Raw genomic sequence first — 14,422 nt, 5'->3', positions numbered from 1 at the left:
ATGTTATGTCCCTTGTGTTTGTAATTACACTCACCCTCCAAATCGGAACACAACAATATTAAGTACTGCTGTGCGTGGTACCTACTCAGACGAGCTGGCAGTAAAGCCTTACCGCCAGTAAAAAACAAGACTAGATTAATTCCAGTAATAATACGTGTAATAAGACAAAACCTTGACTTGAATTAGTTTTATTCCACATAATAAGTAAATAAATGACATATGACATTATTAAAGAATAAAGACTAAAATGAGGTTTAATATCACTACATTCACCCACACTTTAATTTAAAACATAGTCTTGGAAGCGAATAGGAAGTCTGTGCTCTCTATTTGATCTACGTAAATTTGATTTCTCTTCCTACTGTAGTTGGTTTCTCTGCTGTAGATTCATAAGCTTCACTTTCAGGTGAAAGGAATCAATAGAATCGGATGTATTATCTTCCATTGCTGAATGATTTTGTACATAACTCGATATTCATCAATTACAGTCAGTATATAGTTGTTTTTCGTATTACTGGGAATTAGTCTTTTAAAGTCTACACTTAATCTTTCAAATGGAGCTGTTGCTTTAATTAAATTAAGACTGGGAATAGGAACAAGACCTTGTCATGTTTCTAATGTCCTCAATAGAGTATGGTAAATTCTTTGTTTTAATCCAGTGAGCCATTCTTGTAATTCCAGGATGACATAAAGCTTCATGTAATTAAATTAATTTCGTATGTACTTGAGTTGGGGAACATATGCGTGATAATGCATCTACAACATTTTCTTTACCAGGCCTGTAAATTATGTCGTACACACAATAATGATGTGCTAATTCTAAGCGCTATCGCTGTTTTTTCTCGATTTTAATTTTGTTTGTCAATTTATTATTAAACATAAATGATACTGATCTTTGATTGAAAATCTTTCGAATTTCTTGAACAATAAAATGTTTATCATCTTGACTAAATCGGCGAGATTTAATTGCTATTGGCCTGCATTCGGGCTACATTACAAACTTTTATTGGTTCTTTAGATCCTCCAAATGAAAACTCTAGAAAAGAATGTTTTTCCAGTATATCGTGACCTGTTATTAAATCAGCACATAAGTTTTTTACAACAAGTAAATTTAATCCTACATAATAGTAATCTCCTATGCTACCTGGTACATAATTTCACCCTCAACTACTGATGTGAAATCAGATGATGCCATTGAAATACTTTTTTTACTAGGCCGACTTTTCAAACCGCAACGTTGAAAGAAATTCTCATCAATAAAGCTAACTGCTAAGTGTAGGACGCCCTGTAACAAGATGGGCCGATGATTTAAAAAAGGTGGCAGGTTCGGGATGGATGCAGACTGCCCAAGATCGGGATGGTTGGCGTTCTATGGGGGAGGCTTTCGTCCAGCAGTGGACGGCAAAAGGCTGAAAAAAAAAAAAGCTAACTGAGCTCCCAGTATCGTTTAGAACGTGTGCTCTTATTCCTTTTATGTAGGCAGAGTTGCTTTTCTTAATGAGCTTGGAGAAGCAGCTATTATGCATGCGGACGATTGACATTGCTCAGTTGTTGCTGCATTACTATATCTTTTACTGTGACAAACATTAGCGAAATGGCCTTTTTTTCCACACATTTGGCAAATTACATCAAGTGCTGGACAATTTTTACGAAGACGAATGCGATCGCCACAGAAAAAGCACTTCCGTTACTCTTTAGTTTATTACTATTTGTACTGTAATGTTTCTGGTCGTACAATAGTAGTAGCTTTAGGATTATTATTTTGAATAGCATTTATGCTGATACTTCTAGAGACAATCCTTGATTGTAAGCGTCATCGAGTGACAAGTTTAAATATTCAAGTAGACGTTGTCTTATTTTACTCTACTGAATTCCGGAAATAAATGCGTCACGTATATTATCATTTTTATTTGTTTCTGCATCAACATTTTTAAAATCACATTCTTTCGCTAATTTTTTTAAAGCCTATAAATAGTTGTCTATCGACTCTTCAATTTGCTGTTTTCTCGTAGCTAGAGCGTGTCTGGCGAAAATTATATTTTTTGATTTTATAAATAGTTTATCCAATATGGCCAGTGCCGTTTCATATGTAGAACGTTCGCTTATACAGGTAAATATATTTGATGAAATGTGTTTAATTAGTAAATCCAATTTTTTATGAGAAGTGAGTACCATTTCAGTCGTGTGAAGTAAATCAGAAGATGATAGAAAGCTTTCAAATGTTCTTTTCCAATGTTCCCAATGTTTCGCTGCGGAACTATCGGAGGGATCAACATCTAAACGATCAGGTCTTAAGTATTTATCCATTTTGTAAATACATTAAATAATTATGTGGAATAAATTGTAATAAGACTTTGACTTGAAGGTTTTATTCCACATAATAAGACTAAATGAGGTTTAATATCACTACAATACATTTAATTGATGCTTAATTTATTTTAATAATTTTTGTACTGGCATAAAAGAGACATTAGAAAAAGAGAGGTGTAATTAAAAAAAAAGTTTATTATGAAAAAAAAAATATTTACATCAAAATTATGCGAACATATTGCAATACAATAACATACATTGCATACGTTATATTTAATTAAATGGAAAGGCAGAAGGTTCCAGTGTGTTACATTACATTGAGTTTATGTTTACATACCTAATTAAAATCCTGTAAAATATTTCACAAAACGATCTTACGCGTATTTTATTGGTAAAATACATTTGTGCGCTTATCTATTAACAGCCTTATTTATAAACGTTGCGTCGCGGCTGTTTAGTTAAATACTTTATTTCGATCTTTCTGTCATTATTGATTTGACATTCAAAAGAAGAAAACCCGACATTGTTTAACTAATCACTCAGCAACGTTTATAAGTAAGGCCGCAAAAATATAAAAAGATACTATCTTTTTTTTCTATACATAAATGTAAAAAAAAAAACGAAACTTAGGAAGATTAAGTTAGGTACAATAACAACATATTAAAGAAAAAAAAATGCGTTGAACAAAAATAGTTCAATACCCTCGGAGTTGCACATAAAAAAGTCTAATAATTTCGTCCATAGATTTACAAGAAAGAAATACAAAAACCGTAAACAAAAAATGTTCTTAATTTAAAAAAATTAAATTTTAATGTATTTATAAATGTTACCTATTAAAAATAAGAGAGTTAAATATTGTATAAATAATTGTATAACTAGCGGAGTTAAGAATTATTTATTTACCATAAATATTTGTTTTCGGTTACTTTGATACCCTTTTCTATTCGATATTACTACACTATTATTTGAATGAATAAAGAGTATAAAGTAACTTTAAGTTAAAAAACAGAACAATTTCTATTTTCAAACTGATATATTTGAAAATTGAAATCGTAATAACACCTTTTTATTTAAGCTACTAAAGTAAAAAGAAAAAATGACCAGTGACAAAATTTTAAAATAGTTTTTAAATATATCCAATATGTTGAAAGCATTATTCAAAGCATTACCTATTACTCCTAGAAAAAACGACTGACTTTAAAGTGGTTGCAGTTTCGATTATGTGTCAATAATTTTGATAACGTAGAATTTCATTAATAATAATAATGTGATCGTTATATGCGGGTTTCATATTAAAAATAATATTCTGAAAAAATCTGAATTATATATAAATATTTGAATTGCGCAATAAATATTAACATAAATGAAAATCCGTTTCAATCTAAATTATTCCTGAATAATATACTTAATATTTATTAATAAAACAAACTTTATTATTCAAATACACCGATCATTATATTATTTTATTCTTTAGTTTTTTCTTCTAGTTGTTTTATTCGAACAGGAACTTGTACAGCGGGGAGGTCGACGCTTTTGGCGCGTCGTCGGCCATTTTGTATGTCCGCGTAGTTACGGCGCGCTTCAGGCGGGAGAGGTTGTAGTTCTGGCAATGTTGGACGTTTCCTAGCAAGTTCCGGTGTACGGAGAGTTCCTCCTGAAATTTATGGAATAATAGTTTAAATAGTACGACAACTTTTGAATTCCATTTACACCATGTCGAAGTCTGAAGTCCAGAACAGCGCGATTTTTAATTTTCTGCCTCGCACCTTCCCAGAGAAACCTCTTTGAGGAATCACACTTCAAGAAAAGAGACTCATTTCTTAAAGACCAACAACGCCTCCAAGCCATCCGGTGTACCCGGTGTCCTTGGGCGGTGGTTATCTTCAGCTGAGCAGAAATTTTCTGATAGCCTTCATTTAAACAGTTTAAAAATAATTTTGCTAGCTTGAGGTATTTCTGATGACGTGATTTAAAGCTAGTACTACTATCAATAAAACACATATTAAGATTATACTAGACCGAATATATACAAGTAAATATAAGCTCCTAAATATCGTACGGATGGTTCAAGGCAATTTCTTCAAATAGTCTTATACATACTAAAGGAGTTTAGTGCAGAGTAAAATATTTGGGGGGAAACGTCAGTCTTTCAGTCAGTTGTTTAGTCATTCGTTCACGCATTTATCAATCATTGATCAGGTCTCTTGACTCACCTTTTCTTCTTGGCGCGTTCGGTTGCGTCTCACACGCTAGAGGCCCGTTCTTGGATAAAAAAGACTCCTCGTTTTGAATCGAGTTTTCACAACCGTCCGCGCGCGTACGAGCTCCTAGTTTTGGACAACTGAAACAAGTTGGGCGGTGCTGTAGGGAAGTCAAGAGTTTTAAACTTAATATTTCATACGCCAACAATAACATTTTAGTTCATATAAATGTAGCGGTGCAAATTGACTCACCGGAGAATAGAATCGTAAAATGTCAGAAAGTTATATGCGTCATTGACTATAATTGTTATAACATTTGAACGCCACATGTATCAAAGTAGCGTATTACCGTCAGTTGGTTTGACATTTCGCGAGTGAGATACGAATTGAGTTCTTACAGATTAACCTTTTAAGCGGGATCGGAGATTACGTTCGTGCCATTAATTACACTAACGGCGTTTCCCCATGTCGACGGTGCGGCACCGGACACACTGCGCGTGTACGGTGCACCGCTATGCTTTGCTGTTGCTTAGTTCGTACTTGTTAATAAAAATGGCCAACAATTTTAATTTCGATTTTTTTTTATTTCACTAGTGGAAGCACATCCTCTTATATAACATATATTAAAAAAAAATACTAAGTTATAGCCGTAAACTTGTATTTATATTTAGATACGCATTTTTATTTGAATCGATCAAGCAATTTTTAAGACAAACTTACTGACAATATTAGCAACAAAAAAATGGTAAATGTAAACAGCACGTGGATATTTACCGAGGTTCAAATCCGGGAAGCATCACTTAGTTTACAAATTTAGTTTTAGTGGAAGAACAAGACCAGTCCAATAGTGAAATTAAAAACATGCGAACTAATCAAAAGCAAAACATTGCACGGTGCACCGTACACGGCACCGTGCTGCGGCATGACGCCGTGCCGCCGACATGGGTCCACGCCCTTACACACCCTTCTAATTGAAACAAATTTATCAATGTTTGGCGCTAAAATAAATGAAGGCATAAAACCTACCAACCAGGGTATAATTAGTTCAATATATGCCTTAATAGTATATACCTTAACAGTAAAACTTCTGGCCGAGATGGTTCAGTGGTAAGAACGCGTGAATCTTAACCGATGATCGTGGGTTCAAATCCGGGCAAAAACCACTGAATATTCATGTGCTTTTTTTGTGATTATAATTCATCTCGTGCTTTACGATGAAGGAAAACATGGGGAGGAAACCTGCATGTGTCTAATTTCACTAAAATTCTGCCACATGTGTATTCCACCAACCCGCATTAAAGCAGTGTGGTAGAATAAGCTTCAAACCTTCTCCTCAAAAAAGGAGAGGAGGCCTTTAGCCCAGCAGTGGGACATTCACAGGCTGTTACGGTTACGGTAACAGTAAAAAAATAATCGATGCAAGTGTGAATGATTAAATAAAAGAAAACTAACCTCTGTTCCACGAGTAGCTTGGTGAGCCTGGCGACCTCAGCCCGCAGGTGGTGGAGCTCCTTTTCTCGCGAGCGAGCTTCCTGCTCCGCGGCGCGCTCGCGAGCCGCGAGACGAGCGCGCATGTCATCGAAACTGTCACACGATATTATCCATATGTAATGACAAATATATAATTAGAATTTTTTACGCCTCTAGATTGTAGTAGAAGTAGAATATATATTTTTTAATTGACATTAAAAACTGGTCCAATATTTAATATTAATCTTTCAAATATAAAAAAAAAAACATACAAAAATGTAAAACTTTGCTAAAAATCCTGTTGGATGTTAGATTGTCAATTACTATATTCAAAATGTTCGTCTAGATTTATTAGGGAATGCCATTTTAAAACTATTTAGAAAAGAGAAATCGATTAAACGAAAATAAATACTTACAGTTTCCTTAAACACGCACACTTTCTTGTTAAATGCTCGATTTGCTCCTGCGACGCTTTCTGACACTGCTTCAGATTTGACGCGTCTTCTATCCTCTTTTCTCGTAGCTCCTTCTCTCGCTCTAGCGCTTCTCTATTTTGTTAATTAGGGTAAATACAGGGTAAGTAAGGAGTTACTTTGATTGTTGTGTATTTGTTTCAGTGTTTTATGATGAGGTCTTCCGGACCGATTTCGGTCATGGCGGCCAATCCCAAGGGAGATTAGCCAATTGCGCAGGATGTATTATAGTGCACAAGTGTATGCGCAAACACCTGCACTCTCTATTCTCAAACTCACATGGACCAATCCGACTCGACTGGATTGAGTTCAAGCGCGGGATCAAAGGCTTTTCGTGTTTTCCGAGGCACGGGAGTGTACACACTTCCAAATTCCGGGCTTCTAATGAGAATTTTAAACGGAAAACCCAATAACTTTTATAGAACCGACCGAGGGAGCTAGTCAGTGTTTTATATTTTATATTTATTGCCTCGCGCTGCACTGCGCGGTTGTGGATGTGTTATTGTTGCTGTTAGTCTTTTGTCTTTGTTTATTTAACTGTACACTGTTTATTATCTGACATAGATGTCAGACGTAGCCTTCTAGTGGGCAATACTGAGATATTAAAACAACTTTAAGTCAGAAACCATAGACAATTTAGTACTTTTTAATTATTTGACACATTCCTAAAAATATTGTTAGGAATATGTAAAAACTATAAAAAAACTACTAAAAATTATGATACTAAATATATGACGGGACGGTTGGCGTGGTTGATGGATACTTGCCTTTCCCGCCGAAGGTTGTGGGTCTGAGTGTAATTATCTATATAATATGTATTTACAAAAGAAAAGTAGTATATGTAGTATATCAGTTGTCTGGTTTCCATAGCACAAGCTTCGTACAAGCTTAATTTGGGATCAGATGGCCGTGTGTGGATAATGTTCCAGGATATTATTATTATTAGTATAATTGTCTATGATCTCATCTAGATATCTTTCATATAACATACTCGTATTGAAAGGCTACGTGTGAGCAATATGTCACTTAACTCAGTGACAATTAATACGTTAATTTAAGCGTATATACAAAGATCACAGACTAATAATAATACAAATATATGGTGCAGAATTTTGTCCAGGCTTTGCAGGTTTTCTTACGACGTTTTTCTTCTACGCAGAGCTCGAGAAAAAATTATCTAAGTAATAGTAGGAAGCGTTTGCTCGGTTTGAATCTTATTACAACTATAATTGTAAATAAAATAGTTTATTATAGAAAAGAAATAAAAATTTAATTTTGAACACGAAGCGTTAATTGAACAGTTTTGTGTAGTATTACAATATACAAGCCTTATTTATACATAATAATATAAATGAATACAAAAGCTTCTATGATACATGAATGTGACATACATATTTTTGAATAATTCTTTGTACTTATATAAATATTAGATAGATTATTATTAAAAAAATGTAATAAAACCTTTTTCATTTTTTTTATGTTTTTTTTATTGCTGTTTTTTATATACAAGGTGATAGACTAGACGATTTTTCTTAAATACATAAATTATGGCTATATAAAGGTATTTATTTATTTTTGATCAGTCCAAAATGGCAGTTACATTTCAAAAAAAAAAACAGAACAACATTTTTTTTGTATTATTTTTAGTATTTTTACATAACATCTATATATAAAATAAATTGTATTAAACTATGATTATGTCATTAATGTTTTCTTCTATATCTCATATAGAATAAGATAGCTATAGAGAGAAGGAAGATCGCTAGAGCGAGACGGAGTGAGCCGATGAGCACGCATGCGCATGGCGCCACTAACGCGCTGACCCAACCGCAACTGTCAAACAACCGCGAAAAACTGCTATATTTAATTTTATTATTAATACGTTAAAGTTTCTACATTTTCTCTCATTTTAACATTACTTATTTGTGATGATTTTATTTTCGACTTATTGGAATTGACGGTCAAAAGAAAACGAACGACGCCATTTTGTCAAGTCTCTCTTTGTGTCATTATTATTATCATGAAGCTTTAGATTTTTTTTTTCTAGTTCATCAATGGACAAGCAAAAACTGATTATTTCAGTAAAATGAGTCCAGGAAAAAAAATGTAAGTATAAGTATACAATATTTATCCTATTTAAATTTTTGCAACAAATCTCATAGCAATATCAAAACATCGAAGTTCCGTGCTTGCTAAGTATGGAGGCCGTTACGTCCACGTTTCTATATTAACTCGAATTTGATTATGAAGAGCATAAGAAATAGTGCTTTGTGCTTCAGAAATTTCAATATAACAATAATAAGTGCCTTTTACTAAATGCGATTAAATCAATTAACCCCAATTGATATTCATAAGCTATTTTATTGTATATCGGATAAAATATAAGTGCTTAATAATCTGTGCAATTACGTCATGTACTAATTATGCGACAAATTCGAATTTATAACTTGACATAATTTGATATGAGAATATTCCGTAGGCTGAATAGAATATTACAAATGTTTTTTTTATCTGTACAATCAAGTTGGCGCTAAACTAATATATATTATTTATTAATTTACAAAAAACGCAACCTAATTTGGCCAGCCTGAAATCAGACTATATTAGACAAAAAATACTGTAAAAAAAATAATGTCAATCGAATATGTCTCTATTTATGAAGTGTAAGGGTAAGGATATGTACTTTTGTGTATAAAAAGAGTCCCTCAAAATGTTTGAAATTTTAATAGCGCTAAGGAGTTAGAGGGTGTTTGAAGCTAATTCTCAGTAGAGTAAAACGGTAGAGAAAAAAGTAAGACATCATTTAAAAGGCGCCATTTTTAAACATTAATTTATAAATCCTAACTAATATACGCTAACTATCAATGTCATACTTTCTAGCTACAATAGTGCAATACTGGCAATTTATGGGACCCTTATATACATTTCAGTGGACATTGAACCCATATGAGTTAAAAGTCTCCTTACCTATTCATTCCATCGTAATTATAATCGCGTAATGTACGTTTACGCATCGCTACTTTGAGTAGCAGGTCGGTGTATTAATTCCTAAGAACTACAACTTTTTATTTTTATAGAATAGGACGGCGGACGAGCATATGGGCCACCTGATGGTAAGGGGTCACCAACGCCCAAAGACATTGGCATTGTAAGAAATATTAACCATCGCTTACATTACTAAAGCGCCACCAACCTTGTGAACTAAAATGTTATGTCGCTTGTGCCTGTAATTACACTGGCTCACTCACCATTCAAACCGGAACACAACAGTACCAAGTACTGCTGTTTTGCGGGAGAATATCTGGTGAGTGGGTGGTACCTACCTAGACGAGCTTGCACAAAGCTCTGCCACCACTAAACTGCGTGCGACTTATTTCTGACCAGCCAAATTTTACGCGTCCATTTCATATGAGTTATATTTTAGATTCAAACGAAAAAGTTAATAAAAATTATAATTAATATTTCTTTTTACTTAAAAAAAAATAAACACTGTAGTTTGAAATGCAAACACTGCCTTTTGGACCGTTTAAAAAGAATGAAAATGTGAAAATAGTACAATGTGAATGGTGTTGAGTGAGATTGAAAGAGTGAATGAATGATGGAATTGCGTTCGATATATAAAATAGAATGCTATCTTTTTTTTCTTTTATATTTAAAAATAGACAGCATTCGTATTTATAAGAATGTGATGTAATTAATATATTTATTTACAATGGATGAGGAATTTTGACATGCTATTTTGGTAGCCAAATACGTCCAAAAGACATTATTTATTTTAAAATATTAGTTGTGTAAATCCACACTATATAAAAAACGGATATTTAGCTACCAAACTATTTGGAAGTGTTAGGTAAAAACGATAAAGCCATAAAAATAATTTAAAAAAAAGTTATGTCTTTAAAATTTAAAATATATACATATATATTTTAAATTAAATTTTCATGGCAGGAATATAAAAATACAAATATCCAACACGTGCATTGTTATCAAATGTATGAAAAAAAGTTTTTTTTTTTTTTAATTTCACTTACCTCAATTCTTGTTCAGTGACTGCCAATGTTCGTCCGCAAGCCGCGGCTTTTGATGTTAAATCATCAAAGTCTGCTACTTTTGAATGTATTTGTGCTTTCAGGTCTGTATTGATAACAATGTTTCTCATTATAATTTTTTTTATAAAAAACGGTTAACGCATTTAGTGTAAATCTTATTTGAAATATTTTTTTGCGATGGACATAATATAAAAAAAAAAAGTATATTTCATTTAAGCTGAAAAATTTAATGATTGAATCACTGAACAGTTTTCAGTGTACTAATGTCGTGAATCGTAATGCAATGAAGCCAAAGTGAATATGCGTTTATTGTTCTGTGTCCAGTCTTACTTATTCAGTAAGACTTATAAATCAGTGTGGACATAGTTAAAAACAAAAGTTGGTTATATTTGACGGGCCGGTTGCCGTGGTACAATTCCCACAAAGGACAGACATTTGTGTGCACGAACATGTCTGTTTGTCCCGAGTCTGGGTGTAAATATCTATATAAGTATGTATTTACAAAAGAAAAGTAGTATATGTAGTATATCAGTTGTCTGGTTTCCATAGTACGAGCTCTGCTTAGTTTGGGATCAGATGGCCGTGTGTGAATAATGTCACAGGATATTATTATAAAAATGAAAGATTTGGATAGCTTTTATCCCCTTTATCACTACCTGTGGTGTGAGTGTGTGTATGTGTGTTATGTATGTATGTGTGTATATGTGTGTTAATTCTACCGTAATACAATTCTAGTACGGAGGGTAATATGAATCGAAATTGGGCTACTTAGCATTATTACTTACTACAATAAGCTTAGTTACGTTTTTATTGCATTATTTACTTTACCTTGTATATTTTGTATCTTTTAAAAAGTATCTATTATTGATGTTATAATATGAATAAAAAAAAAAAAAAAAATTGAACACCTAATACGATCTCTAGAAAACAAATTTAAGAATATTAAATTAAAAAATATATTTTCAACCTCACCCTCTATTTCCTCCATAAGATCTCTCTCCCTCTTAGCCCGATCCTCTTCTCCCTCTTGTCTGCATTCCAATTTCATTCGTTGAAGGCAATTCTCTTTGTCGGTCATAAAAAGCTCCCATTGATCATCTATAAGGATTATTTGTGTTAGTAACATCGTATAAATGTCCCACTGCTGGGCTAAAGCCTCCTCTCCTTAATTTGAGGAGATATTTTGGAGCTTATCCCACCACGTTCCTTCAATGACGGTTGGTGGAATACATATGTGGCAGAATTTTAGTGAAATTAGACACACGCAAGTTTCCTAACGATGTTTTTTTTCAGCGTCAAGCACGAGATGAATTATAAAAACAAATTAAGCACATGAAAATTCAATGGTGCTTGCCCGGGTTTGAACCCACGATCATCGGTAAGGATTAACGTGTGTTATTGTATATATGTGATTATAATTGTGGTGAAATTTGGTGTATTAATAGAATACTTTGGGATTAAATTTTCAATTCAATTTAAAGTTTAATTGTAATACTTGCTTTGCTTTTTTTAAACGTAATATTATAAAGTATTATCTATTTATTTCAATTTATTAGTTAGGGGGATAGGGGGGCAGAGCTTGGCAACACTGAGTTTAAGTCCCATACCCATCTCCTGTCGATGTTTCTCCTTCAGTTTGTTGATCTGATCATTCTTCTCCGCGATGAGGGTCAGTCTAGTCGTTTCTAGAAGTTTCCTCGCGTCATCTACCGCGATGGACGACTGCTGCTCGACTTGCTGCAGCTTCTCCGACCATTCTTTTATTAATAGCTCTGTGGAATTAAAAACAATATATTAAAACAGTTATTGTTATTAAATTCGTAGATTAAAAACTAGAATAAATATATTTTAATCAGAATTGTTTTTTTTTGTGAATGTCCCACTGCTGGGCTAAAGGCCTCCTCTCCTATTTTTTGAGGAGAAGGTTGGCAGCTTATTCTACCACGCTGCTCAAATGCGGGTTGGTAGAATACACATGTGCATGCAGAATTTCAGAGAAATTAGACACATGCAGAGAGCGAGAGCTCAAAACATCCCGGAATATTATGTGGTACTAATACAAGATATATACATAAACACCAAAACGCGCGCCAAAAGTCCAGCGGGTCTTGGCGAGCCCTTCCAGGTAAATGTAGGAGTACATCAGGGATCTGCCTTGAGCCCATTGCTATTCAACCTGTGCATGGACTACATCACGCGAGGCATAAAAAAACCAGCACCAGAGTGTATTCTTTACGCAGATGATATAGTCCTAGTGGCGAAAAATGCACAAAACCTACAGGAATCACTTAACCGGTGGGTGACACAAATAGAAAACCATGAACTACGCATTAGTCGAAGTAAGACCGAATATTTTGAGTGTGACTATGGAGGGACAGAAGAGACGGGACGTAATATTTACATAGACAACCACGCACTACCCAAAGTAGATAACTTCAAATATCTTGGAACTGTGCTCACTACTGATGCAAATATCGATAAGGACGTGGACCACCGCGTTAAAACCGCCTGGATAAAATGGAAATCGCTTTCGGGTGTTCTCTGTGACCATAGAATGCCCAATCGTGTAAAGGGAAAAGTGTACAAAACGGTAGTACGCCCATCCATGATCTATGGGGCAGAGTGTTGGACCATCAAAAAGACACATGAACAACAACTGCATACAAGTGAGATGAAAATGCTTAGATGGGCGGGAGGAATCACCTGGCTGGACAAAGTAAGGAATGAGTATGTCAGGGAATCGTTCAAGGTAACACCAATTGTGGAAAAATTGAAGGAATGTCGACTGCGCTGGTACGGCCATATCCTGAGACGTAACGATGATCATCCTATCAAGAAAGCCTTAAATATCCCGGACCGACCGCGGGGAAGAGGGCGACCGCCCGCAACCTGGTGGTCAAACATACAAAAAGAGGCCCAGAAAGAGAATCTGAGTACATAGACAACCCAGAACAGAGCTCTCTGGCGCAGATGTACAAGGAGACCCGACCCCAGCTGAACTGGGAAGAGGGGTTTGAACAAAGAAGAAGACACATGCAGGTTTCCTCACGATGTTTTCCTTCACCGAATTGTTATATATAACAGAAATTGTTTATATATATGTACGTTATTAGTGTGCTTATTAAATAAATTATAAATCACCATTTTTATGTTTTTTTCAAAACCACCTAAAGCCAGCGTTTGTTGTGTCGACTCACCTTTTTCTCTTTCAAATCTCTCATTCATAGCCTCGATGTTGTTCGCGTAGTTGATATCAGCCTTGTCCAGTAAATGTCTGAGCTGCAGAATGTCCCAGTCAGCCTTGCTATTCGCCTCAGCGATAGCGCTCTCGAATTGTGACTCTTTCGAGGATAATACTTCTTTGAGATTTTCAAACTGAAATTAAACCATTTATATGTACTGTTGATACTTTATTATTATTATTAATATAAAGACTCCGTTGACTAAACTTCTTTGGATATATAATGCGATCACAGTTAGTAGGGCTTTGTGCAAGCTCGTCTGGGTAGGTATCACCCACTCATCAGATATTCTACCGCAAAACAGCAGTACTTGGTGTTGTTGTGTTTCGGTTTGACGGGTCAGTGAGCCAGTGTAATTACAGGCACAAGGTACATAACATCATAGTTCCCAAGGTTGGTGGTGCATTGGTGATGTACGATGGTCGATGTCTATGGGCGTTGGTGACCACTTACCATCAGGTGGCTCATATGAATGTAATGGTCAATGTCTATGGTGGAGACCACTTACTATCATGTGACCCATATGCTCGTCCGCCTACCTATACTATAAAAAATATGCATGATCTCGAGAAGCAGTGGATCGTCAGAATACAGGGGAAGCGCCCCAGTAGGAGTAACAGGAGAAACTCTACAACGATTTTTTTTAATTTAGCGCAGGACAGAAGCAAATGCAGAGA

The 14,422-nt window shown here is 34.6% G+C and overlaps 1 protein-coding gene across 3 annotated transcripts in view; it reads right to left on the bottom strand.

Moving 5' to 3' along the window:
• Nucleotides 1-2,487: 2,487 nt before the first annotated feature.
• Nucleotides 2,488-14,422, bottom strand: part of LOC126779447 (calponin homology domain-containing protein DDB_G0272472-like) — a 41,195-nt gene continuing 29,260 nt past the window's right edge. The window contains exons 8-15 of one of the 3 annotated variants that reach the window (XR_007670354.1): nucleotides 13,701-13,878; nucleotides 12,111-12,275; nucleotides 11,476-11,601; nucleotides 10,486-10,588; nucleotides 6,398-6,529; nucleotides 5,964-6,095; nucleotides 4,524-4,671; nucleotides 2,488-3,964 (exon numbers count right to left, since the gene is read on the bottom strand). Coding sequence is in view for 2 of the 3 variants with exons in the window: in XM_050503412.1 (XP_050359369.1) it covers nucleotides 3,774-3,964; nucleotides 4,524-4,651; nucleotides 5,964-6,095; nucleotides 6,398-6,529; nucleotides 10,486-10,588; nucleotides 11,476-11,601; nucleotides 12,111-12,275; nucleotides 13,701-13,878 (1,155 nt within the window). In the remaining variant the exon portion in view is untranslated. Of the gene's footprint in view, nucleotides 3,965-4,523; nucleotides 4,672-5,963; nucleotides 6,096-6,397; nucleotides 6,530-8,061; nucleotides 8,288-10,485; nucleotides 10,589-11,475; nucleotides 11,602-12,110; nucleotides 12,276-13,700; nucleotides 13,879-14,422 lie in introns of those variants that run through there. The other 2 variants (XM_050503412.1, XM_050503413.1) reach the window with 2 other exon arrangements.

Source organism: Nymphalis io, chromosome 29, assembly GCF_905147045.1.
Source record: "Nymphalis io chromosome 29, ilAglIoxx1.1, whole genome shotgun sequence".
Lineage (NCBI taxonomy): Eukaryota > Metazoa > Arthropoda > Insecta > Lepidoptera > Nymphalidae > Nymphalis > Nymphalis io.
This window is presented reverse-complemented; position numbering and strand designations above follow the sequence as displayed.